The sequence below is a fragment of the Sus scrofa genome, chromosome 4, assembly GCF_000003025.6.
Source record: "Sus scrofa isolate TJ Tabasco breed Duroc chromosome 4, Sscrofa11.1, whole genome shotgun sequence".
Classification (NCBI taxonomy): domain Eukaryota; kingdom Metazoa; phylum Chordata; class Mammalia; order Artiodactyla; family Suidae; genus Sus; species Sus scrofa.
In genome coordinates, this window is record NC_010446.5 from 93,528,919 (window position 1) to 93,550,662 (window position 21,744).

General features: G+C 52.5%; 1 protein-coding gene across 2 annotated transcripts in view; it reads left to right on the forward strand.

Annotated features, from left to right (window-relative positions):
• The window catches only part of IQGAP3 (IQ motif containing GTPase activating protein 3), a 60,917-nt gene that overhangs the window by 32,920 nt on the left and 6,253 nt on the right, over window positions 1-21,744 (forward strand). For both annotated transcript variants that reach the window (XM_021089671.1, XM_013996957.2), the window contains exons 12-31: window positions 354-517; window positions 2,262-2,419; window positions 4,118-4,239; window positions 4,342-4,505; window positions 6,302-6,392; window positions 7,304-7,471; window positions 7,565-7,704; window positions 7,810-7,980; window positions 12,095-12,178; window positions 12,342-12,413; window positions 12,514-12,583; window positions 14,286-14,494; window positions 15,155-15,307; window positions 15,593-15,756; window positions 16,348-16,572; window positions 17,444-17,584; window positions 19,515-19,599; window positions 20,313-20,545; window positions 20,907-21,039; window positions 21,173-21,275. In XM_021089671.1, the coding sequence (XP_020945330.1) occupies window positions 354-517; window positions 2,262-2,419; window positions 4,118-4,239; window positions 4,342-4,505; window positions 6,302-6,392; window positions 7,304-7,471; window positions 7,565-7,704; window positions 7,810-7,980; window positions 12,095-12,178; window positions 12,342-12,413; window positions 12,514-12,583; window positions 14,286-14,494; window positions 15,155-15,307; window positions 15,593-15,756; window positions 16,348-16,572; window positions 17,444-17,584; window positions 19,515-19,599; window positions 20,313-20,545; window positions 20,907-21,039; window positions 21,173-21,275 (2,850 nt within the window). The remainder of the gene's footprint in view (window positions 1-353; window positions 518-2,261; window positions 2,420-4,117; window positions 4,240-4,341; window positions 4,506-6,301; window positions 6,393-7,303; window positions 7,472-7,564; window positions 7,705-7,809; window positions 7,981-12,094; window positions 12,179-12,341; window positions 12,414-12,513; window positions 12,584-14,285; window positions 14,495-15,154; window positions 15,308-15,592; window positions 15,757-16,347; window positions 16,573-17,443; window positions 17,585-19,514; window positions 19,600-20,312; window positions 20,546-20,906; window positions 21,040-21,172; window positions 21,276-21,744) is intronic.

Here is a 21,744-nt window from a genome sequence, read left to right on the forward strand (position 1 = left end):
GTTGTCAAGATTGGGTCCCTGGAGCCCTTTGACTAACCTCATCCTAGCTGTGCTCCATAGCCTCTTGTCAGTCTTGTGCGCACCAGCTTAGGAACTCACCTCTGCTATGACAGCCACTCCAGCACCTGCTGAGCTACTCAACTTCTAGACCTGACAAATTGCTTCCTCCGGAGCCTCTTCTTAAAGCGACCCAGCCCCTTTTCCTCCTGAACATTTAGAAGAAACACATTTTGAAACTAGCAGAGCTTCAGAGCCATTTCCCCTGAGATCCCCAGCAGAATCCAGTTAGCTGGGTGAGTGGAAGTGGCACTGGATGCCCAGCCTGTATAGCCTCTCTCCTTCCTCCCCTGCAGTGCTCCAGGCTGTGAAGAGGATCAACAAAGCCATCCAGAGGGGAGTGGCAGCTGACACTGTGAAGGAGCTGATGTGCCCTGAAGCCCAGCTGCCTCCAGTGTACCCCTTTGCCTCGGCTATGTACCAGCAGGAGCTGGCAGTGCTGCAGCGGCAGCAACAGGGGGTAAGCCCTAGAAATGAGGGTCCAGCTCTCGGGTTCCCAAACAGCCGCAGGAATCAGAGCACCCCTGGAGGGCACCTTTAGATGCTGGCAAGAGACTAGGTGTGGGAGGAAGGTACCATCCTGTCATGTTGAATATATTATAATAGCAAATACCTTTGAGCAAACACTGCTTTAAACACTGATTTAATCCAAAAAGAACTCTATAAGGTAAATATTATTATTTCCACTTTAGAGATGAGGAAACAGATGTAGAAGTTAAGTAACTTGTCTAAAACAGCTGTAGCTGACAGAGCTGGGAGTGCGTGCAGAGCTGAATGTCCTTGAAGCTGATGCTTTTAACCCCTCTGCTGTCCCACCTCCCCCAGTCCATACAGCTTCTGTGACAGTGAGGTCACAGGGCCTTCCCGGCCTGTTACAGGAGTTAGAACATACCCGAGTCCAGGCGGAGCCATGGGGAAAGAAGCGTCGTTGATGTAAATGATATAGCTGACTTCAAACTAGGGAAACGGAGGGGGCAGAGCTCAGGGTAAGTCTGGGAAGACTTCTTGGAAGAGAAGAGACTCAGGAGAGAATCCTACCCACAGCAGGCATTTATAGAGCATCGACTCCAGGCACAACTCTCAGGGAGGGCATGTTCTCAATGTATGAGACTATGGTACAAGGAAGCAGCATAAAATAAGTCCCAAGAGGTAAAGCATAGCAACTAAGGCTGTGCGCTTTAGAGCCAGGCTGCCTGAGTTAAATTTCAGCTCTACTGGAGTTCCCATTGTGGCTCAATGGTAATGAACCTGACTAGTATCCATGAGGACACAGGTTCGATCCATGGCCTTGCTGAGTGGGTTAAGGATCCGACGTTGCCATGAACTGTGGTGTAGGTAGCAGATGTGGCTCACATCTGGCATTGCTGTGGCTGAGGTGTAGGCCGGCAGCTGCAGCTCCCATTCGACCCCTAGCCTGGGAACCTCCGTGTGCTGCAAGTGTGGCCCTTAAAAAAAATTTAAAAAAAAAAAATTTTTTTTCCCACTTCTGCTACTTCCCAGCTCTGTGACCTTGGGCAAGTTATTTACCTTCTCTGCCTCTCAATTCATATATAAAATGGGAATAATAATATATTTATCTCATAGTATCTTTGTAAGGATTAAATGAGTTAACATATGTGCTTGGAAGTGAGCCTGGCATGAAAGTTTTAGCTATTATTATTATTATTATTATTATTTGCAGCCTTCTGTTTGTAGGGGACAGGAAGAGTGCTCCAGATAGGGAATAGCAGAAGCAGATATTTGAGAAAGAGGAGAAGACTAGGCAGGAAAGAGGCCAGAGCCTGTGCGTCTAGGTCCTAGTGCAATTCTTTTTTTTTTTTTTTTTTTTTTTTTCCCTAACGCAGTTCTTGATGTGTAGCAGGGACCAGAAAGGAGCAGGTCAAAGTCACAGGTTGAGTGTGGGCTCTGGTACCCAGCAGTTTGGTTTAACGTATATTACTTAGCTATGGGCTCATCTGTGAAATGGGGATATTAGTGGTGTTTATCTCTTTGGCTTGTTATGAAAATTAAATAATAATGTGCATGGAGCACTTAATATATTGAACACGTAGTAAGCACTTTCAAGTATTGAGTATGATTGATTAATAGTGAATGGATTAGGCCATGGGCCTTATGAGATAGAGACTCTGGGATGTGAGAGTGTCTCGGGGGTAGGATGGCGGGTGGGGCCCCCAGGCCCTTCATCAGCCTTCCCTCTGTTGTAGGAGCTTGGCCAAGAGGAGCTTTTCGTGGCCGTGGAGATGCTCTCAGCCGTGGTCCTGATTAACCGGGCTCTGGAGGCCAGGGATGCCAGTGGCTTCTGGAGCAGTCTGGTGAACCCCGCCACAGGCCTGGCCGAGGTGGAAGGAGAGAATTCTCAGCGGTGAGAAAGTTTTAGCCGCATGTTGAGAGCGGGGATGGGTGATGGAGCGAAATGTAGCCAAGACTCTGAGTTCTCGCTCTCTGCCTGGAGACTAGCTTTCTGCATGATGCCCTGTTTTGGAGGCCAGGCCCACCCTCTGGGTCTATGTGCACTTCTCTGGCCTGCGTGTCTCAGAACGGGTGGGTTCACAGTCCTTTCCTCCATTTATTTACTCTTTCATCACAAAGGTTGAAGTCCCCACTCATGTGCCAGATACTACTCTAGGTGCTGGAAAACAAAAGTGAACAAAACCCAGTTCCTGCTCTCATCTAACTTACATGCTCACAGAGGGGGACAGACAAAAAAAAAAACCAAACATGTCAGATGATTGGAAGAGCCATGGTGAAAAATAAAACAGCTAAGGGGCTAGAGGGTAGGGACGTGCCGGGTCAGCTTGTCTCTGCTCCACAGTGTGGTTACGGAAGCCCTCTTTGGTAAGGGGGTCATTTTGAGAGAGGCCTAAAGGCCATAAGCTATCTGTGCCATGAGCTATCTGGGGCACAGACCCTGAAAAAGAAGCAACCTTGGTGTGTTCAAAGAACACCAGCAAGCCATGGGGCGGAGCAGAGGGAGAGAGAATAATGGGAGATGAGGTAGCAGAGGCCAGGCCATGTAGGCCTCTGGCTTTAAATCCGAGCGAGGAAGGAAGCCACGGGAGGGTTTAGAGCGAGGAGGGAGGTGATCTGACCTACTTTTAACAGGATCTCTCCAGCTGCTCTGCCAAGAATCGACTACAGGGTTAGAAGAAAAGAAGCAGGAGGACCTGTTAAATGTCTCTTGGAGTGACTGGGCGAGAGCTGATAGAGGCCTGGCCTAGGGTGGTGGCAGTGGAGGTGGTGAAAAGGAGCCAGATTTGGGATATATTCTGAAAGCTGAACTGAAGGGATTTGGTTATGTGATGGATATGGGTGTGAGAGAGCGTAGAATTGGGTATGACGCCCAGATTTTTTGGCCTGAGAAACTGGAGTGAATATTTATCAGAATGGGAGAGACTGGGGGAGGCAGGTTGAGTGGGGGGAATCAGGAGTTCAGATGTGAGCTGCTGGGTTTGAGGTGGCTGTTGGACGTTTGCATGGAGATGCTGAGGAGGCAGCTGGCATATATGAATGCTTCAGGTGTACTTTGGGGAGTCATTGGAATATGGTGCTTCCAGCCATGAGATTAGGTGAGATCAGTTAGGATGTGAGCATGGAGAGAGGAGAGGCCTGAAGACTGAGTTTTGGGATGGATGCTTCAGGGGGTAGAGATGAAGGAAGAACCAGCAGAGGAGACTTTAAAAACAACCTGTGGGGTGAGAAGAGAACCAGGAGAATGTGATGTCCTGGAGGAGTTCCCAGGCTTAGTGGTAATGAACCCGACAACTCTCCATGAGGACGCAGGTTCAATCCCTGGCCTTGCTCAGTAGGTTAGGGAGCCAGCGTTGCCATGAGCTGTGGTGTAGGTCACAGATGCAGCTCAGATCCCGTGTTGCTGTGGCTGTGGTGTAGGCCAGCAGCTGCAGCTCCCTTTCAACCCCTAGCCTGGGAACCTCCATATGCCATGGGTGCAGCCCTCAAAAGCAAAAAAAAAAAAAAAAAAAAAATAGTTCAGATGTTTCCTCTGACCTCTGGCTGATGGTACACATGCTGCTCCCCTCATTCTCACTCACCTTGCTGCCAGGTACTTTGATGCTCTGGTGAAGCTGCGACAGGTGCGTGGAGTGGATGGCGCCTTCCTGAGCTGGAATGACCTGCAGGCCACTGTGAGCCAGGTCAATGCTCAGGTCCAGGAAGAGACCGATCGTGAGTGCACTCCAGGACTGGGGAAAGACGGCCCAACGTGGACAGCCCTATCCCTTAGTCATAAGTCTGGGGCCTCTGCCCACCTAGATTTCTCTTTCCCAGAGGTCCTTGCGGTCAGCCTCATCAACGAGGCTCTGGACCAGGACAACCCCGAGAAGACCCTGTCCTCCCTTCTGCTTCCCGCAGCTGGCCTGGACGATGTCAGCCTTCCCGTTGCCCCTCGATACCATCTCCTCCTCGTGGCGGCCAAAAGGCAGAAGGTGCAGGTGAGGTCTGGGCTGGCCGAGTTGATCACCAGAACAGGAAGAACATCCCCCATGGGTAGAACTGTGCCCAGTATGCACCCTGGAAAAGGCAGTCCCATGGACACAGTCCCTTCTGGTGGCAGGGGGATAGAAGGGATTCCGATCTGGCTGTGGGGGAAGAAGGGCAGAGCTCTGGGTGCCAGCACAGAGGATGGTAAGGCCCTGTGCATGGGAAGAACACAGGCCTGGGACCCACAGGGCTGGATTCCCTGCTCTGACAGTCTACCCATGTGACCTACAGCAAATCTCTCGTGTCCCTGAGCCCTTCGTATATGCATACAAAATGCTGCATGCCCTGGTCCTACCTCCCTATTGGTAAAAGCCAAGTGAGCAGAGTTCCCATTGTGGCTCAGCAGGAATGAATCTGACTAGAATCCATGAGGATGCAGGTTTGATCCCTGGCCTCATTCAGTGGCTTAAGGATCAGGCGTTGCTGTTTGCTGTGGTATAGGCCGGCACTATAGGTCCAATTCGACCCTTAGCCTGAGAACCTCCATATGCCACGGGTGCAGCCCTAAAATTACAAAACAAAGCAAAACCCAAGTGAGCTGAAGAATGGAGCAGGATTTTGAACCTGTAACATCTGGAATAGATGGCAATGTAGGGAGTGGCTGAGGGCTGGGCTTCCTGAGCCAGACTAGTTGAGTTTGCATCCTGGCACCTGAGCCTGCACGTGTTACTTACCCTCTCTGGGCCTCACTTTCTTCACCTACAAGCTTATGATAACAATTGGCTTATCTCAGAATTATGGGGTTTAAGTGAGATCATATGACAGGAGTACCAGCTAATGCTGATGGAGTTCTCACTCTGTGCCAAGCATTTTCTTATGTGCTTTACAAATATTACTTCATGAGAAAGTGCCTGGAACACAGTGCTCCATAAAATGTTAGCTTAGGGAGTTCCTGTCGTGGCTCAGCAGTAACGAACCCTGCTAGTATCCATGAGGTTTCGGGTTGGATCCCTGGCCTTGCTCAGTGGGTTAAGGATCCAGTGTTGCCTCGAGCTGTGGTGTAGGTCGCAGACATGACTCAGATTCTGCGTTGCTGGGGCTGTAGCGTAGGCTGGCTGCTGCAGCTCTGATTCAGCCCTAGCCTGGGAACCTCCATATGCCGCACGCGGCCCTAAAAAGCAAAAATAAATAAATCAATTAAATAAAATGTTAGTTTAGAAAGGTCAATCTATTAACATAGAGTCTGGGGTTGGCGCTGGGTCAGGCTAGGGAGGGAACGAGCCTGGCAGCATGGCAGTTACAGGCTCACCAGACCTGTGGTTACGTGCTGTCTTCCCTGTCTTGTGTGGGAGGGGCGTGTGGAGAGGACTGGGAAGGGGGAGGTGGAGTTCAGGGTCAGGATCCCCCTGAGAAGCTGTGAGATGAGGTCTAGGGGGATGGGGAGGAGGGCAAGTAGCTGGAGCCTCTGGTGTGGGCTCCCCCTGAGCATAGTTGAGGCACCAGGGCGGGGAAGAGAGCTGCCGAGAAGGTGGTGGCTGCTGAGGGCTTAGGAGAGTTCTGGGGGCGCTGCGGCCAAGCCGTGTTGACACATGGGCCTGAAAGCAGGGTAGGAAAGACCCGGGAGCCTGGCAGCAAGGCAAGGGGGCGGCAAGGTTGTGCCTACACAAGATAAGCAGGCAGAGTGGAGGCTGCCCTTCCTGTGGCTCCTGGTGTCTACCTGCTGCTTGGTTCCCCTGGGCAGCTGGGCCTGGGATCCTGGGGAGACCAGCCTGGCTCTCAGCTTGTCCCATCTCTCTTAATTTACCAGGTGACAGGGGATCCCGGGGCTGTGCTGTGGCTGGAAGAGATCCGGCAAGAAGTCGTTAGAGCCAACCAGGACACAAAAACAGCTCAGAGAAGTAAATGGGCCGGGGCGGGGATGGGGGACAGGGGTGGAGGGGAGACGGGTTGAGGGAGTCGAGCTGTGGGCCCAGTGGGAGCCCAGACAACCAGGTAGCTTCCCCAGTCACCCCCTTCCACCTTTCTCCATTTCCACCTCTTTGGGGAGGCAGGCCAGATTGAGGGCTGCTGTTTCGACCACAGGGTGGATTTCCTGGCCGTCAGCTGGGCAGGAAATCCTCATGAATCGAGAGCCTATAGTCCACCCACTGCCTCCTTCTCTGCCTTCCTGCGGACGCTTTCCTCCTGCAATGTGAGCATGTGAAGCCATGTGGGGGCCGAAAACCCAGCCCATTTTCTCCTGGTAGCTCGAGTTTGGGTTGCAGCAGTCAGCTCTGGTTAGAGAATATTTAGTCTCGAGGTTGGAGAAGAGAGGAGTTGGCTTTGAGGAGAAGTAGGCAGGATCGATGCAGAGGCCCTGGTGTTTGGGTGTCCGGCGCTGATGTTCTCTGTCAAGAGCCCGTCTGCTGTCTGTGAGCGACTGGAAGGCAGGTGCCACATCAACTTCTGCCACTTCTGGGACTTTATTCTCCTCCTAAGAAATTGTCTTGAGGTCCCCCAACCATATCCAGCCCTGAAGCTACTATGCAAATTGGGTTTCCTTTAACCAAGCCCCAGCCCTGCCTCACACTGCCTTCCTCCAGGAAGCCTTCCTTGACCAACCACTACCTTTTCCTCCAAGGACAGCTGCACGTCGCTCCTTTTCATCTGTGTCTGTGTCCATCCTGGGGATGTCCTTGTCCCGTCCATCAAAGTGGTTTTGTGTCTTCTCCTCTGGATCCCTCCCTAGATCCCTCCCCAGTAGACAGGACAGGGCCCGTGGGAGGGGCTGAGGGGAAGATTGACCACTTCCTCCCGATGCCCCTATTAGTGGCTCTTGGTGTGGCCGCCATCAATCAGGCCATCAAGGAGGGCAAGGCAGCCCAGACAGAGCGCGTGTTAAGGAACCCCTCCGTGGCCCTCCGAGGGGTGGTTCCCGACTGTGCAAACGGCTACCAGCAAGTCCTGGAAGATGCCATGGCAAAGAAACGGCGCCCAGGTAGTGGCCCTCCCCTGACCCTCTCCTTCTCTGCCTGCCCCAGCCACCTGTTACCACCTCTCAGCCTTCTCTGCATCCCTGGTTTCTGTTTAGGGGATACAGCGCTCTGGGTCCAACATGACATGAAGGATGGCACCGCCTACTACTTCCATCTGCAGACCTTCCAGGGGACCTGGGAGCGACCCCCCGGCTGCCGCCTCAACACCTCCCACCTGACTCGGGAGGAGATCCAGGTCGGCAGGGTCGCCTCAAGGGTGGGGGCTTGTGACTTGGAAGTTGGTCACGAGAGAGACTCCTGCCCACGGGACACCATAGCCTCTCTCTCTTAACCTCCACAGTTGGCTGTCACCAAGGTCACCGCTGCCCATGACCGCCAACAGCTCTGGAAGGCCAACGTGGGCTTCATCATCCGGCTCCAGGCCCGCCTCCGTGGCTTCCTGGTTCGGCAGAAGTTTGCTGAACGTTCCTACTTTCTGAGGACCTGGCTCCCAGCGATCGTCAAGATCCAGGTGGCAGACTCTGGCTGTCTGAGGCTGCAGGGCCTGGACTTAAGCTGAGCTTCGGGGTTTCCTCCCTACTTCCTGCTTGTCGAGGGGTGTTGGGATGATCTTCAGCCTCTGGAAAGTAGTGGTCAAGAGCATGGGTCCTAGGGAGCTCCCATCATGGCGCAGCGGAAACGAATCCAACTGGTATGCACAAGGATGCAGGTCTGATCCCTGGCCTCACTCAGTGGGTCCAGGATCCGACATGGCCGTGAGCTGCAGTGTAGGTCACAGATGTGGCTCAGATCCTGCATTGCTGGATTGACCCCTAGCCTGGGAACTTCCTTATGCCATGGTTGTGGCCGTAAAAAGAAAAAGAAAAAAGAGCATGGGTTCTGAAGGCCAGACTACCTGGGTTTGAATCCCCGCTCCACCAGGTTAGCTGGATGACCTCAGCAAGTTTCTTATTCTGTCCCAATCTCCTCATCTGAAAACTAGGCATCTGAAAATTGTAGCACCGGCCTCGTAGGGTTGTTGGAAGGTAACTGCCTGGCAGATAGGAAGGAACACGGTCTAAGTGCTCATTATAGCAGCACCATCATCCAGAGCGTATGAGAGCTGCTTTTTAGCTTCACCATGGGGAGACTGGAAGGAGACTAATGAGACATCAGGGTTTAGACACCAGGAGGACTTCCTGAAGAGAAAAAGAGTAGTGAAGAGGTGGTGGTGGTTAAACAGAAGAGGAGTAGAACCCCTTAGGGAAAGAACTTCTGCCCTTTCCAGCCAGCCCTTTCCATTTTTATTCTTCCAAACTTTATTTATTTGTTCATTTGTCTTTTCAGGGCCACATGCGCAGCATATGGAGGTTCCCAGGCTAGGGGTTGAATTGGAGCCATAAGCCGCTGGCCTACATCACAGCTACAGCAACACCAGATCCGAACCGCGTCTGTGACCTACACCACAGCTCTTGGCCATGCTGGATCCTTAACCCACTGAGCAAGGCCAGGGATTGAACCCATATCCTCATGGATACTAGTCAGATTCGTTTCCACTGAGCCATGGTGGGAACTTCCATATCCTTCCAAATTTTAGGTGGTCCACCGTGGCCTCTGAGACTGACCCATAAGTAACTGGAACATGAGGCTAACTGGGAAGATAGACCTCGGACCGGGGCCTTTTCCAGGCCGGGAACAGTGGGTTCGAGGCAGGGCAGATGTGACATGGAGAGCCTCGTGGCAATGTTGTCAGTGTAAAGAGACTTTATTTAATGAACACCTCCAAATGCCCAGTGTCTGCAAAAGATGCCACTAGGCACTGGGCAAGGAGGGAGGCACACGTGGGAGAGATGCAGATGAGTGATCACATCTCTCCCGTTTCAGGAACGAATACAGTTGCTGTTGGCCGTTGTTATAGTAGGGACACAAAGATAATACCCGAGAATCCCAAGGGAGGCAGAGGCACAGACTGAGACTGGCACATGGCCCCTAATTGTGATCTGGGACATGTGGTCATTGAGAGCCCAGGCTTTGGAGTCAGAGGCTGCACTTTGCCTCTTGGTCCTCCTACTGCTGGGTCATCTGACCTTGGGTACCTTACTTAAGCCCTCCGTGACGCTCAGTCTCATTCACAGTGATGGTGCTCACCTCCTGTTGACTGAGGATAAAGGAGGAAAAGTACATGCAGCACTTAGTGCAGTCAGCGCTATAGTGGGGGCCATTATGAGATGTTCAATTTCGAGGCATTGGTCCCAGAACTCAATATAGAACCTTAGTAATCAGCATTTAGTGACCTGAGTCATAGGGATTCCTCCCTTCTGAGCCCAGCCTGGAATTTCATACCAACTCTAAGGATCTGAAAAGCCACATTAGTAGTGGGAGAGGGGACAGATTCAGTAGGCACGTTTGCTACCGATACTGGAGCTGTTCCGGCTTTCTGGGAGTCAGAAAGGGAGAGGGGGCCCAGAGCCCCAGGCCACCTGCTCTCCAGCCAGGGGGCAGTGAGATCCAGAAATGAAGCCACTTGGCTGTGCTGAAACTTTAATCTCTTCTCAGAGCTCTGACCCTGGCCAGGACCCCAGTCAGGGTCCTGAATTCTGACCCATCCAGATGAGGAGGCCTTCTCTTTAAGGAGGAGCAAGTGGAGTGGGTAGGTAGTAAGAACAGAAGGAGACCCCTCTGCCTCTCCCTACAGCAAGTGACAATGTCGGGCAGCACTTGGAGTGGGAGAGGAAGGAGTATTGAAAGGCACAGACTTAGGGCTTCCTGGCCTCTAGGCTCCAAGAAGGACAGCTGATTTCATGGGGCCAAGCTGCCTCTTTTACATCCTTTCCCAACAGAGGGATAGCTTAAGTCTTGGGGGGAGCCTGGCCAGGAGAGCTGGCTTTAGGATGGGCTGGGAGGACAGTTGCTGAGAGGAGATGCTTTTAATGCACCAAACCACAACAATGTCAGGAGCAGAATGTCTTCCAGGGCCTGAGCGCCCAGGAAATGTTTAATGTCTGCCCGAAAAGACAGGCTTTCAGTAGGTAGAAATAGGGCTGGAGGTGGCGTTCCCATCGTATCTCAGTAGTTAATGAACCCGACTAGCATCCATGAGGATGTGGATTTGATCCCTGGCCTTGCTCAGTGGATTAAGGATCCAGCGTTGCCATCAGCTCTGGTGTAGGTCACAGATGCTGCTTGGATCCTGTGTTGCTGTGGTTGTGGTGTAGGCCAGCAGCTACAACTCCAATTCGACCCCTAGCCTGGGAATCTCCATATGCCGCAGGTGCGGCCCTAAAAAGACAAAAAAATAAAATAAAATAAGAAATAGGGCTGGGGTGAGGGTGGCCATAGACAAAGGTTCGGGGACAGAAGATCATCAGGTATGTTTAGAAGAAAGTGAAATGTAGCTACAGCCCCTGAGGAAGCTGGGGCCGGTAGACTGTCAGGAGGGAGTATGGGGTCAGATGGTTGAGAACTTCTGGAAACTTTGGGGCTGGGAGAAACAGTCCAAGTTGTGTTTTAGAAAAATTAATCTCACACAAGCTTGGGGGAGAAGGGAAGAGGCCTCTTGGAAGGAGATGAAAACAGAAGGGAGCCCTGAGATTTGTGTCTCAGAGGCCAAAGGGGTTGCGATTTATGGAGGAGATGTTCGTTTAGACAGTTTGCAGCAGACTAGTCAGGAGAGACCATCAGCCTGACAGCTGCATTCCTGGGGACCTTGGAGGGAAAGGTTTGCTTAGAGCTGGGGCTCAGAGCTGAGTGGTATAGCTGTAGAGAGAAGTGTTATGAGAGCATGAGGGACCTGCTGTCCAGATGGTGGGCACACAGCTCTGTGCCTGCACACATTTTTCCACCCATGCCATCAGGCACCGCTCCAGACTGTGGAGTGTGTGATCGGTGTGGGTCGTCGCTATCTGGGTGGGTGAGTGTGTTGCGGGGGGATGTGGTGGATGCCGTGGTGAAGTTGGTGAGTAGGTGTATGCTTCGTTAATATCTCTTAGGCTTGTATCCTAACAATTGTTTCTCCGGAGTTCCTGCTGTGGCTCAGCAGAAACGAATCTGACTTGTAACCCTGAGGATGCAAGTTGGATTCCTGGCCTCGCTCAGTGAGTTAAGGATCCGGCATTGCCGTGAGCTGTGGTCTAGGTCACAGATGCACCTCGGATCTGGCGTTGCTATGGCTATGGCATAGGCCAGCAGCTATAGTTCCAATTCGACCCTGAGCCTAGGAACTCCCATGTGCCACGGATGCAGCCCTGAAAAGACAAAAAATAAAAATAAAAAATAAAAATTAACAATTGTTTAATTGTGAGGAGTTGTAGGTTAGCATAAATATGTATGTTTGATTGCATGATGCATGCATGAGAGAGTGCACTCATGCATGCATGCCTGTGTATATGTGTGTGTGTGTGTGTGTGTGTGAACGCCACGCTGTGACTAGGGAGTGTGGTAGAGGGCATGATTGGATACATGGAGACATCTGGTCTATCCCCACGAAGTTCAAGTTCTTTAAGAACAGGGCCAGTTGCCTCTTCCTCCTCTATTTCCTGCCTCCCCAACCCCCTTCTCTGGAAAGCCCAGGATGAGGCTTTTCCCACAAGCCTCTCAGGCCAACAGGGACCAGCTGGGGTCACTTCTTTCTCTCTCCTGATCCGCAGGCTCACTGGCGGGGTTACAGACAGCGGAAGATTTACCTGGAACGGTTGCAGTATTTAAAAGCAAACACAAATGCAGTGATCAAGGTAACTATCGTGATTTGGGTGGGCTCCTGTCTCCCTTGAAGGACCTTCGGAGAACAGTTTTTAGTCCTGTCACCTCCTGTGACTTCTAGAGATGGCCAGATTGGCCTCGGTCTGGGGGCGGGCCCTGAGCTTAGAGCTCTGAGACCTGTGTCTGTGCCCCCAGATCCAGGCTTGGGCCCGGATGTGGGCGGCTCGGAGACGATACAGGAAGCGTCTGGGTTACTTCCAGAAGAATGTGAGTGTCATCCCGCTCCCCTGTCCCCATACCCAGCCTTTATCCATGAGACAAGTGCACAGGCAACCAGCCACCCTTTTCCCATCTGTATTCATGGCAGGTTAACTCCATTGTGAAGATCCAGGCCTTTTTCCGAGCCAGGAAAGCCCGGGATGACTACAGAACATTAGGTAAACTGCCTGGTTTGCCTTCTCTGTCTGTGCAGGCGTCTGTCTATGTGAGTCTCATGGCTTTCAACAATTAGCAAGCAGAACGTCACACGAGCCCACAGCTCACCAACCAGGGCCTTGGAGAAGTTGTCTGGCCCTCTTGAGCCTTTTTCTCTCACCAACAGCTGCTGTCCTCGACCTTCAGCCTGACTTAGGACACAGTGGGTGGAGGAGGGAGGAGATGTGCTCCTGGCTCTGCAGATCCGCTGTTTAATGGGAGAGATAGGAATCCCCCAGAGCCAGGCGGGTCTAGATATCCCTCCTGGGGCCACACAGCAGGTAGGGGGAGGAAGGTGGAATGAAAGGCCCTCTGCCCCACCCCGTAGCCTCATCATAGGAACAGCCCCTCTGACCAAGTTCTGTCTGTACCTCTGTACCAGGCTTAGATTATCTTCCTGTTGCTACCACAAAAGCAAAAAAAGAAAAGGATCTTTCTCCCCTCTCTCAAGTTCCAGCCTTCTCCCACCTTGTCCTCTTCCCTGACCCATGACTCTTCCGCCCTCTGTAGCCCAGCCCGAGAGAAGCCTGGTGAGGTGCCTGGCATCCTTTCCGCAGTGTTGGGGAACTTGAGCATTTGAGGGAGCTCCGTCTTCCTGCGCCATGGTTCCCAGTAGTTGGTTATGCATCTACAGCCTTAAAGAGGTCTTTCTAGGCCACTCTGGGCTCCTGTTCTTAAAGTCCAGAAGCCCAGCCTTGGAGAGCCCCCTCCTTTTGGTGAAGTGGATGAGTGGTCTGCTTCCAGGTTTGCCTCCAGCCTTCGGGTTCCCAAAGAAGTAGTCTCTTTTCCTTCCTGGGCCTAAGGCTGCACTCCTGAGCTTCAAGGTTGTTTTCTTGTTTTTTGTTTTTGGGGTTTTTTTTGTTTGTTTTGTTTTGTTTTTTGCTTTTTAGGGCCACACCCATGGCATATGGAATTCCCAGGCTAGGGGTCAAATTGGAGCTGCAGCCACCAGCCTACGTCACGGCCACAGCAATGCCAGATCTGAGCCATGTCTGTGACCTACACCACAGCTCATGGCAATGCTGGATCCTTAACCCACTGAGCAAGGTCAGGGATCGAACCTGCATCCTCATGGATCCTAGTCAGATTCGTTTCCGCTCAGCCACAACGGGAACTCCCCAAATACCCATTTCAAAGGAGACTCAAGGAGAATCCATCCAGCTCTGACCTCCCTATATTATAAAACCCATTGAACATTCCATCTATCTACTCCCCTACACTCCAGGCAGAGTGTGTGGTATGAGGGTCAGGCAGGGCTGAGTGGAGGCTGATCGGTGGAACTGAACTTGGGATGAAGGATGAGTGAGCTGGCCCAGCAGGAGTGGGAGTGAATCAGAACAGGGGGGCGTAAAGGGATCACCAGAGGATGCTAGGGCTCTGACTTTGATGTGGGATAGGCCCAGGTTGGGGGTGCATTCAGGCAGGGGCAGGACAGCTCTCATGTCCTACCTGGTTATAAGACAAGGAGCTCAGGAACAGGACTGGCTGTAAGGCTGCCCATTGCCCTCCAATTATAGGCAGAACTGGTTAGAAAAGTGTTGCGTTTGGGGACCTGCTAGCCTCAGCAGAATGGACACTGAGGGTGGGATTACTGGGAAAGGAGACTAGCACAGAAGCCTCTGGTGAGGGCCTGTCTAATCCCAGTGCCTCTTCCCTTCTCGCCAGTCCACGCGCCCCATCCCCCTCTCAGCGTCGTGCGCAGATTTGCCCACCTCCTGAATCAAAGCCAACAGGACTTCTTGGCTGAGGCAGAGCTGCTAAAGCTCCAGGAAGAGGTGGTCAGGAAGATCCGGTCCAATCAGCAGCTGGAGCAGGACCTCAACCTCATGGACATCAAGATTGGCCTGCTGGTAAAGAATCGGATCACCCTGCAGGTGAGGGGCCCATCGGTCCACCCTTCCCCCAAATCGAGTTGCCTCTGGAGAGGTGATGCTGGCCATTCTCTGGCTGCTAATCAGATATTTTTTAAATGCCTGGATTTTATCACCTGGCCCAGGTCCTTGTTCCAGGGGTCTTCTGCCCTTCCAGTAATTTGTTGGGGGCACGTGATACCATAGAAGGAGCACTGGACATAAAATTGGAATGCCTGGCTCTGCTGACTCCTAGCGATGAGACCGTAGGCTGGTTATTTAACCTCTAGGTCGGTTTCCTCATTATTAAAGTGGGAATAATGAGAGTGCCCACCTCACCAGGCCAAGTGTAAAAGCAGATATGAAGGCTCCTTAAACTGTAAATTACCACACAAATATGCAGTGATGGGGTGGAATGATATGGCGATAGCTCCTTCTCAAATTTGTACAACAGCCTAATAGGAAATAATAGCTGAAACGAAGCGTCTGCCAGCCCAGCCCTCTTTGGGGACTCCAGATGGAGCCTCAGGAAAGCAGGAGGCCCTTCCTCACCCTAGAACCGTCTATCTCCCTTGGCTCATGCCTTAAATACCTTGAACAGCAGAAAGCCCTGGCGCTTCCAGGCACTGATTCTAGACCATATGTTCTGTGCTCTGTGCTGGCCTCGCTCCCCCGCCCCTGCAGGAGGTGGTCTCCCACTGCAAGAAGCTGACCAAGAAGAATAAGGAACAGCTGTCAGATATGATGGTCCTGGACAAGCAGAAGGGATTAAAGTCTCTGAGCAAAGAGAAACGGCAGAAACTAGAAGCTTACCAGCACCTCTTCTACCTGCTCCAGGTGAGCAGGGGACTTTGGAAGGAGATGTCACCACCATCTCCTGAGGGTCTGAGACCTTGAGGCCTTCATGTCTGAACCTTTGCCTGCAAATAAGGTGTCCTTTCCCACAATCCTAATGCCTTGTCCCCAGGGAAAGAGACCGCCTCCTTTCATTTGTCTGGAATGTTTCCAGGACACGGAGAAGTGTGACAGGGCCCTCTCTAATTCCAAGTTCCCATCAGCAAAGCTTTTCGCATCTGATCACTAGTCCTGAGGTCTGTCATCAGCCATTCCTATCTCCCCCAGACTCAACCCATCTACCTGGCCAAGCTGATCTTTCAGATGCCACAGAACAAAACCACCAAGTTCATGGAATCAGTGATTTTCAGTCTCTACAACTATGCCTCCAACCGCCGCGAGGCCTATCTCCTGCTCCAGCTGTTCAAGACAGCACTCCAGGAGGAAATCAAGTAGGTTTTCCAGATGCAGAGGAATGGGAAGAGAATGAGAAGAGAGGCCACTATTGGCTCCTCCACAATGTGGTAGTTTATTGAGGTGTTTTGTTTCGTCTTTTTAGGGCCGCGCCAGTGGCATATGGAGGTTCCCAAGCTAGGGGTCGATCAGAGCTGTAGCTGCTGGCCTACGCCACAGCCACAGCAATGTGAGATCTAAGCTGCGTCTGCAACCTACTCCACAGCTCACAGCAACGCCGGATCCTTAACCCACTGAGCGAGGCCAGGGATCGAACCCGCAACCTCATGGATGCTAGTCGGGTTCATTAACCGCTGAGCCATGATGGGAACTCCAGTTTATTGAGGTTTGAAGGTAGAAATGGAGCCAGAAAGGCCTCTTTTCTCTGCCTCCCCTGGAGGCAAGACCCCTCCTAGGACAGCATGGCAGGTCAACATGGGCTGACATGTTAGCAGAAGGCCCTAGAGATAACAAGACATTCCTTAAGAGGAGAGACTCTAGAGCAGGCTTTGAAGAGCCAAAATCTCCAAGGGAAAGCAATATTCTACACAGAGGCAAGAGACCAGCTTCAATGACCTCTGGATCCACAGGTCAAAGGTGGAGCAGCCCCAGGACATGGTCACAGGCAACCCAACGGTGGTGAGGCTGGTGGTGAGATTCTATCGTAATGGGCGAGGACAGAGCGCCCTGCGGGAGATCCTGGGCAAAGTTATCCAGGACGTGCTGGAGGACAAGATGCTCAGCATCCACACAGACCCTGTCCACCTTTACAAGAGCTGGATCAACCAGACTGAGGCCCAGACAGGGCAGCGCAGGTGAGCAGACAGGTAGAGGGAGAGCTTTCTTTGATCAGCTTGATCTTGGGCCTCACTGGGGAAACTTGAGTGTGATTTGAAGGTGGCATATAAATAAGCATGCTGATTTATGCAAATATGACACCAGCCCTATAGGATGAAATGAGGTAGCCTCTTAGACTCCCTCTGGCAATTAACATGGAACTGATGTAAATGACTCCGGACCTGGTGTGCTTAACACAGACTGAGCACAGATGAATATGCAAATGTGTTTAATAGCTGTGTCAGTGCTTGCAGATGATATGTCAGATTTACCTGGAGTTGAGATGTGGACTCCTTATTGATAGGGGTATAGCTGAATATTCGGATTTATAGATGAACAAGCAAATAAGAGAGTGGGAGAAATAGGTTGGCCTTATAGATTGGAGACATTAACTCAGGTGCAGGGATACTAGGGAAATGGAGCCACTATGGAGAGCTGGCAGTGCTGGTGGCTCCATAGGTGGCATGGGGGTATGTATATAGGTGGGGATGTTGCAAGGCCCCAGCCCAGCCTTCCCCCCACTGCAGCTGCCAAAGACTAGGTGTGGGGCAGCCCTGGTCTCCTCTGGTTCTGCTTAGGATCTTTCCACAGGCTCCAAGTCCTCCTTTCCCTCCACACTCTTCCACCTCCCCATGGCTACTCCATCTTCTTCCTCTCCTCCCCCCCACATCCGGCCAGTCCTCTCTGAATCCTTTCCCTTATTCTGGTCTAATCCCCCTAAGCATGCTGGGCTGCCCTCAGCATATATGAATGAGATCTTGTTGTTAGATGCGTTTAAGGAATAGAGCCTCAGGGAGGGGAGGCCATGGGAGGGGTTCTGGCTGATCCCTTGTCTCTTTCTGCCCACAGCCACCTTCCCTATGATGTCACACCAGAGCAGGCCTTGAGCCACCCTGAGGTCCAGAGACGACTGGACATCTCGCTCCGCAGCCTCCTTGCTATGACCGATAAGTTCCTTGTAGCCATCATCTCATCAGTGGACCAAATTCCGTAAGTGCAACAGCCCCACCCCAGCCTAGGTCCGGAATCTCAAGGGGACCAGGCCATGATGGGGAGAGCAGAACAGTCCCAAAGGGTGGAAGGCAGGAAGGGAAACTGGGCTGGGGCTGCTCGAGGGCTTCCAGGAGATGGGCAGAGAATGCTCGAAGCCCCTGCTAGAGATTTGAGCTGGAGTACAGCTCGCAGGTCTGTGTGGACAGTCAGCACATCGCTGGGCCAGAGAAGGGAACCCCAAGTGATCATGAGGCTATATTATTGAGTGTAAATGGTGGAAACTATAAAACTCTTCAGTCCATAAAGTCAAAAATAAGAAAACTTCAAACCAGTAAAGCACTTTCTTGTCTTCTCCTTTCATAAAATTTAGTTACTAATTATTTTTGGAAAAGCAGACTATTGAAAACATTGACAAGGTTGGCCTCATCTAGATCATCATTCAGCCAGCCCTCCTTTCTGGTGCTCAGGGCAAGGTGAGGGTGCTGGAGGGGAACCCACAAAGCTCACAGCCCAGCTCCCTAGACCTGGAGAACTAGATCAAGGATTTACAATTAGGATTCAGAAAAGATTGTCCTAGGACTAATAAAGGGAAGTGCACAGTGAACTGTAAACTTCTGTCCTGGTACCCTAGGAAATGGAAAGAGCCTTTACATGTATTTAATTAAATTTGTAAGTGGCAGGAGTTCCTATCGTGGCTTAGTGGTTAAAGAACCTGACTGGTATCCATGAGGACGTGGGTCCAATCTCTGGCCTCACTCAGTGGGTTAAGGATCCAGCGTTGCCATGAGCTGTAGTGTCGGTCACAGATGTGGCTCAGATCCCGCGTTGCTGTGGCTGTGGCGTAGGCTGATGGCTACAGCTCCGATGGGACCCTTAGCCTGAGAACCTCCATATGCCATGTTGTAGCCCTTAAAAAAGACAAAAAAGGGAGTTCCCATCGTGGCTCAGTGGTTAACGAATCCGACTAGGAACCATGAGGTTTTGGGTTCGATCCCTGGCCTTGCTCAGTGGGTTAAGGATCCGGCATTGCTGTGAGCTGTGGTATAGGTTGCAGACGAGGCTCGGATCCCACATTGCTGTGGCTGTGGTGCAGGCCGGTGGCTACAGCTCCGATTAGACCCCTAACCTGGGATCCTCCATATGCCGCAGGTGCAGCCCTAGAAAAGGCAAAAAGACAAAAAAAAAAAAAAAAAAAAAAATAGGTGGCCCATTCATAATAGGAATAATAATACAGTCTAGCATGTTTGACTAGCACTGTGCCATTACTTTCACAGACAGTAATTTCACTTGATCTTCATAAAAATCTCATGAGATAGGGCAGGAATGAACATTCCCATTTTTCTGGACCAGAAAACAAACTTATAACGGGAACGAAATAGCCTAAGCTGACATCTCTGATTAGTGATAGAGTCAGGACTAGATGCCTCTACTCCAGTTTGTTACTGTCCTCGGCCCCTGCCTCTAGCCCAGACCAGGCCTCTCACAGATGCTCTGTGAAAACAGACAAGATTGGCCACCTCAGGGCCTCCCAGACTGTCCTGGGATGGGGTTCTGGCTGTGGGTATCAGACACCTAAGGTGCGGGCTAAAGGTGCTGCCTTCTGTGGGAAAGGATGGGATGGATATTAGGATCTGGGGTGTTCCCCAGGGGAGACTAAAGGGGGCCAAAGAAGAGGCTCCCAGGCCAGGTTGGAGGCCGAGTGAGAGTTTAATGGGTAACAGGGCCCTGTTCCTAGGTATTGACATAAGGGCAAGAGCGAGAGACAAGGCCCAGAGGTGTTTGGAGGAAGGCAGCAAGGAGCAGGCTGTGGATATTGGGGGGGGGGGAGGTGCTTGAGTTCAGCTCTGGTGCTGCTCAGCCCAGAGAAGAAGCAGGCCCTCAGGTGTGGATGGGCAGGGCCACGGTGCTCCTACCGCTTTGCCCCCAGGTATGGGATGCGCTATGTGGCCAAGGTCCTGAAGACAACTCTGGCAGAGAAGTTCCCTGACGCCACAGAGAGTGAGGTCTATAAGGCAAGTGTTGTCTTCCATCCCCCACCTCTCAAGCTCACCTTTGCCCTGATGGTGCCGGTGAACCCGCATTCTGAGACCAAAGGATAGAATACCCCATGCTGGAGTTCTCGCTGTGGCTCAGTGGCTAACAAATCCAACTAGGAACCATGAGGTTGCAGGTTCAATCCCTGGCCGTGCTTAATGGGTTAAGGATCCGGCATTGCCGTGAGCTGTGGTGTAGATCACAGACTCGACTTGGATCTGGCATTGCTGTGGCTGTGGTGTAGGCCGGCAGCTGCAGCTCCGAGTAGACCCCTAGCCTGGGAACCTCCATATGCCGCCAGTGTGGCCCCAGAAAAGACAAAAAGACAAAAAAAGAAAAGAGAGAGAGAGAAAGAAAACCCCATGCTGTAAAAATCCAAGAAGGAAAATTCTCCATCCTGTCATTTAAGCCTGGCTCACCAGCCGGGTTCAGATGGCAGCTGGAAAGGCATCCGGGGTGTGAGTTAACAGTAGACCAACCTGCACTTGGCAGATCTGGGTTCTACTCCCAGCTGTGGCTCAAGTTCAGGGTGTGACCTTGAGCAAGTTGCTGGCCTACTCTGGCTTTGTTTTCTCTTCTATACAATGATGGGGTTGACCTAGGCAGTCCTTCCAGCCAAGTGAGCTGGAAGAGTGGGGCTGGGGCCGTGGAGGCAGAACCCAGGCACTTCTAGGATCTCCTCTGCCCTCAGGTGGTAGGGAACCTCCTGTACTACCGCTTCCTGAACCCGGCTGTAGTGGCCCCTGATGCCTTCGACATTGTGGCCATGGCAGCAGGTGGCGCCCTGGCCACCCCGCAGCGCCACGCCCTGGGGGCTGTGGCTCAACTCCTGCAGCATGCTGCGGCGGGCAAGGCCTTCTCCGGGGAGAGCCAGCACCTGCGGGTCTTGAATGACTATCTGGAGGAGACGCACCTCAAGTTCAGGTCTTGGGTCCTGGCATCCTATCCCTCCCTGTCCGTCTTTTCTCCTTCTCCCATCTTCTTTCATGTACCACTTTGGCTTACATCCACAAGGAAGAGAGGCATAGAGGTGAAGGGTATAGTTAGTGAGCTGGAGGACAGCTGGTTGGAAAAACTCCCCAGTGGAGAAAAAAGAGGACTATTGAAGGAAGGCTGCTTGAAGGGGACACTGGGAGAGAAGGAAGGGCTGGACAGAGGGGCCGGAGCCCAGACTGGAGAGTCAGGTGGCTTGAGCATCAGTGGACAGGGCCGGAGGAAGGGCTGCTGTATGCGTGGGGGGTGCTGGCCCGCCCCCCTCTCTCACATGCTCTTCCTCTGGAGACAGGAGGTTCATCTGCCGAGCCTGCCAGGTGCCAGAGCCAGAAGAGCGCTTTGCGATGGATGAGTACTCGGACATGGTAGCCGTGGCCAAACCCGTGGTGTACATCACCGTGGGGGAGCTGGTCAACACACACAGGGTGAGGCGCCGCAAGCTGGGGGTGCTGTGTAAGTGGGCGGGGCTTTGGAAGTCCACGAGAGGGTGGGGGGCCCGGCCCTGGAAGGAAGGCCTGGCTCTGACTCTGCATCTCTTTTTCTCCCCTCATCCTGTAGCTGTTGCTGGAACACCAGGACTGGATCGCCCCCGATCACCGTGACCCCCTGCACGAGCTCCTGGAGGACCTCGGGGAGCTGCCCACCATCCCTGACCTCATCGGTGAGTGCCCTCCTGACAGCTGGGCCCAGCGGTAGGGGCTGCGGGGCGGGGCAGAGCCCAGGAACGTGCCCTCTCAAGTTTCTGTTGGCTCTGGGATGTGTGCCAGGAAGCTGGTTACACCCTCTCCCTCCCTCTCCCGCTCTGGCCCTGGGGGGGACCACAGTCGGACTGATGCGGAGAGAGTGGACGGACAGTAGAGGGACCCTGTACTGTCATATACATGGCCAGTTAAATTATGTGAGGTAGACGTGGAGGGATAAGGGCCTGTTTGGGGTCTCGCAAGGTAACTCTGATGTGGGGGGGATTTCAGGAGCTATGGAATGGAAGGAAGCTGGCTTACCGGGGTGGAGGGGCCGGGCGGAGGTGGTGACAGATAAAAGACGGTCAGGAGCTCTAGGCTTGGGGAGGCACAGCCCCACCCTCAGGACACTCAGGCTGGGGCTGCTGGGGAAGCACATCCCCAGTAATG